Below are 4,282 nucleotides of genomic sequence, written 5' to 3'. Positions count from 1 at the left end.
ACCATTTGGAAAAAAGTGCGAAGGTTTAGTACCAGCGGTGCAATTAACCCGACATTACCCCGTACAAGGCCTTGACAATCTCCGAACTTCCCTCGGCAGAGTCCGAGTGAAGTGGATATCGATCATGCGTGTTCAGTTCATCTGAGAGTTTCGGATACTGATTGAGAAAAGCTGTAGTCATTACCAATCAAAGATAACCTATGCAAGGGTGTTTCAATAAAGGAGGGGAGTGAAATTCTATCTAGAACAATGAGTGGAACTTTTTGCAGTAATATCTTTAGCGTGGCCATGTCTTCCCCTAATTGATGCTTCATAGAGTTTTTTTGTGTGATCTTCTTGGGACTGCATTTCTATGAATGCAATTTGCAATTCTCGAATTGGAGATTTTCTCTTTTATGGTTGCTTGTTACAAGTAAGACTTAATCGTACATTTTGAACTAAATAAAATTTAGAGCTGAGAGGAAATTATAACTTAAAAGAAATTTAAGTATTAAATTTTTTTTTTGACTTAATACTTAATCTTATTAGTAAAATGATAACAACTACAATGCATAATATCTTATTATATCATAAAATAAAATTAATAAAACGAAAATAATACAGTAAGATAAAATAAAATATTATATTATATATTTTTAGAAATATATAATATAGAGAAATAAATTTTTTTAAACGAGATTTAAAAAATTTATAATTTATTATAATATAAAATTTATTTATATTTATTACTAGTTTAAATTAGAATTAAAACTTTTTATAACTGTGTAGAAATTATTCCCATGAAAAGGTTTGCGGTGGAGTCTAGATATTCTTGTGCATTTACATGTAATCTTAGAAGTTATAAGCAGTATTGTTCGATTATTGACCAATCTTGGCATAAGAAATCAAAGCAAAAAAAAAAAAGAAATTCCCGAATGCAATTTTAGATTCAGAAATATAGAGAGTAAGGAATCACAAAAGAAATGATTACATTGTTTATTTATTGGAATAGAAAGAATGGCAATAAAAATGTGTTCTAAGTATGTTAATTAAACGCGAGCCAAAGGATTCTGTTCGGCACAAGTTGTTTGCTGATGTCGTTGGAATTTCTTCTGCAAACTCTTAATCCACCACTTTTGCTTACATCCGCAACTTATTCTCGACCTTGATGTCCAAGTGAGCAGGCGAATCATGTGAATCAGGCTAACCAATATGACTGTTCCAAGCCAGACAAACAATGATGTCTTCTTTATCCAATCCAGTTGCGTAAGAATATTATCAGGAGTCACCATGGCCATAGAAATTAGATAAGTAAGAGCCATGAACACAAGTGTAGTACTCATCGCTACTGTCAAAACCCACATACATATTTTATTTCGAAGAGGGAATCCGCTGATTATCAAGAAGATGACAAGAAGAGATGCAACAAAAGAAATGCTGTTGTAAGTCATGAAAAGCTTATGTGAATTTGGAAGAGCATAGGCAAAAATTGCAGTTCCAGCAGAACACATGTGCTCCTCAGTGTCCCTGCAAGTTTGACTTTGGGTTTCATCTTGTTGCCAGACACCTCCTGGTGGAGAGAATGCTCCCTGGAAAGTGATGGAGGCGATAAGAGTAGCTACTGTCATTAATGTACCTTGAGTTTCTTCTATCCAATTACCTTGAAGTTGCATATAACTCGTGCTTTTCTTGAGCCATCCTTTTACTCCTCTTGATGACTTTCTGGGAACTGTAATTGCTACTGCGGATTGGGCTTGCAGGGGATTTTTTATTCGCCTTGTAGATCTTCCGCCTCCAGCTTCCATTATAATGTCTCGAATCTCAGCACTTTTGAAATCTCGAGGACAATGATCTAAGATATCCAAGGCTGTCAAACCCATTTTATTCAAGGCATTCTCTCCTGCTTTCACTCCAGGTACGGAAAGCAGGTATCTTATTGTCTGCACAAACATTGTTTTCTAGACTGTGACTCATCAGGAGTAATCTGATTAAAGGGAGTATTAAGGACATAGATCATGCAATTCCCAACTCTTTTATTTCTCCATAACAGGATTAAGGATATAAAGAACTGAAAGTTATACTCTATAAGGAGGAAGTTTACCTCTAATTGCTTTAGCATGACAGCTAAATGCAAGATGGTATTGCCATCTTGATTTCCTCTGCTGACTAGCTCAACACCATCAACCGTTTCCACCAATAGCCTTAAAGCTTCCAAATGGTTATATTTTACACACAAGTGTAAAACTGTATCCCCCTCTAGCAGCTCAGAAGTCGAATCTGGACGTGCACTTACCAATTCTTGTATGGCCTCAACATTGCCTCTCATGGCAGCTAAGTGGAGAGGAATCCTGCCGTCTTCATCACGAACCAAGCAAACATCATTATCCACAGCTAACAAAGCTTTGATGATCTCGGTATGGCCTTCAGCAGAAGCTAAGTGAAGGGGGGATCTCTTAAGCGAGTCGAGCCTCGTAGCCATTTTAGGATTTTGTGTTAGAATAGCTGTGGTGAAATCAAGATGGCCAAGAAGAGATGATATGTGCAGAGGTGTATCGGCAAAAGAGGTGAGTGAAACTCTGTTAAGAATGAGTCTGTCTCTTTGGATTAATGAGTTTAAGGTTTCTGTACAACCCCTCATTGCTGCTTCATACAATGTTGTTGTATCTTCTTCACCAGTTCTCTTCTCCATGGCCTCCCTTTCTCTCTCAATTATCAACGGAAAGAGAACGAAGATATCAATAGCTTTATACCTTTTGTTTATTTTGTGATAAAATATTTTATTTTCTCACTTAAGACATTTATTTTTTGTTGACAAAATTAATAATTTAAAAAAATTCGACACATACATTGTATTTATATTATATTTTAAAATCTTTTTTAAAATAATAATGTCTGTGTATCCGTAATATCATCTTTGCATCCTTCCTTTCGATTAAATGATAACATAAAAGTATAAGTCTTACAAAAAAGAATATGATACCGCCTTACTGTAATTCTTTGCTAACATTGCAAGCATAAGCAAGGATCAGGGAGTCGTTAGTTGAAGTGGCTTCTCCCTTTACCTGACACAAAGTCAATAGCTTCTTTTCTTGCCTCGTACGAAGCAGGAATTGTGTCTGTTATTCCTTCAAGCCAATACTCTTTCAACCAGTTCATTGTTCTTTTGCTGATAGAGATTCTTTTTTTTTTTCTTGCTTTCTTGATGAAGATTTTGTTTATTCAGAATCAGGAGGCACCCATCTGAACAGTGAAATGCAAATAGATGAAGCAATTAAGGGTGTTAGCACAAATTTAGTCATTATACGTACACCAAGAAAAGCTACAACAGAAGCAGTTTATTTTACAAAAGCCCAAATTTGTCTCAATTATAGAAACGACAAGGAACAAAATATATATATATATAATTCATTTTTTTATTTTAATTTATTTATAAATGAATATCATATATTTTTGTTCGTTATGAGTTAAAATGATAATAATTAAGATAGTGAAGTTAAAGCAACAAATTAATTACGTGAGTGTTCTTATATAAATAATTATTATCTTGTGTTTATAGCTTTTTTTTTTTATTATTCTTATAAGTTTAATTCCATAATGGTCCTATTTTAGTTCTTGCTCTTTTTCTTTTAATATATTTAGTATCACAATGAATTACATATTCGTTAATATTTGTGGAACACTTCTTAAGCCATATTAATATTTGTTTCTTACTATATTTATATTAGTAACAAAATCCTAATAACACTGTTTGCATATTATCTATAATGTCTAATTTTGAATGGTATTATTTTCCTACAAAGAAATTTCCTATTTTATTATATTTTTAAATTTAAAATGGTGATATTGGCTTTTGAATCTATACTGCCTTTGAGTGATATAGAATTGAAATTTTTTTATTTAGATTGGGTAATACATTTTTTCAAGTAAAAGAAACAATCAATTATAAAGATAAAAAATAATATTATATAAATAATCACAAATGGAAAATTAAATCTTTATTTACTAAATTTTTTTTAGAAAATAAAGATTAGGAACAAAGCATGCATAACATTTTTAAAACTAAAGATATGGAAAGTATAATATTAATTTATACTTCCGAAATAGCCACTGGCAACAGGGTAAAACATTAAACGAAGTATCTCACTCTCTATTTCAAATCAAATATTGCCTACATTATGTATTTTTAATGTTATAGCATTTAAAAGTTTTTGGTAGAAGTTTCTTCTAACTTAATTCGTAGAAGTTTCTTCTAACTTAATTAAGGTCTTAGATTCATATTTTAGATATATATTTATGTTAAGAG

At 32.2% G+C, this 4,282-nt stretch overlaps 1 protein-coding gene across 1 annotated transcript; it reads right to left on the bottom strand.

The window, feature by feature from the left end:
- Nucleotides 1-836: 836 nt before the first annotated feature.
- LOC112535254 (ankyrin repeat-containing protein BDA1) lies at nucleotides 837-2,824 on the bottom strand. The gene is made up of 2 exons (XM_025157745.2): nucleotides 2,081-2,824; nucleotides 837-1,919 (listed from the first exon to the last, which is right to left on the bottom strand). The coding sequence occupies exons 1-2, from the start codon at nucleotides 2,666-2,668 to the stop codon at nucleotides 1,029-1,031; spliced, it is 1,479 nt and encodes a 492-aa protein (XP_025013513.1). The 5' UTR covers nucleotides 2,669-2,824; the 3' UTR covers nucleotides 837-1,028.
- Between the last annotated feature and the right edge of the window lie 1,458 nt (nucleotides 2,825-4,282).

Source organism: Ricinus communis, chromosome 8, assembly GCF_019578655.1.
Source record: "Ricinus communis isolate WT05 ecotype wild-type chromosome 8, ASM1957865v1, whole genome shotgun sequence".
NCBI lineage: Eukaryota > Viridiplantae > Streptophyta > Magnoliopsida > Malpighiales > Euphorbiaceae > Ricinus > Ricinus communis.
The sequence above is the reverse complement of the archived record's forward strand: the minus strand, read 5'-3'. Positions and strand labels throughout refer to the sequence as shown.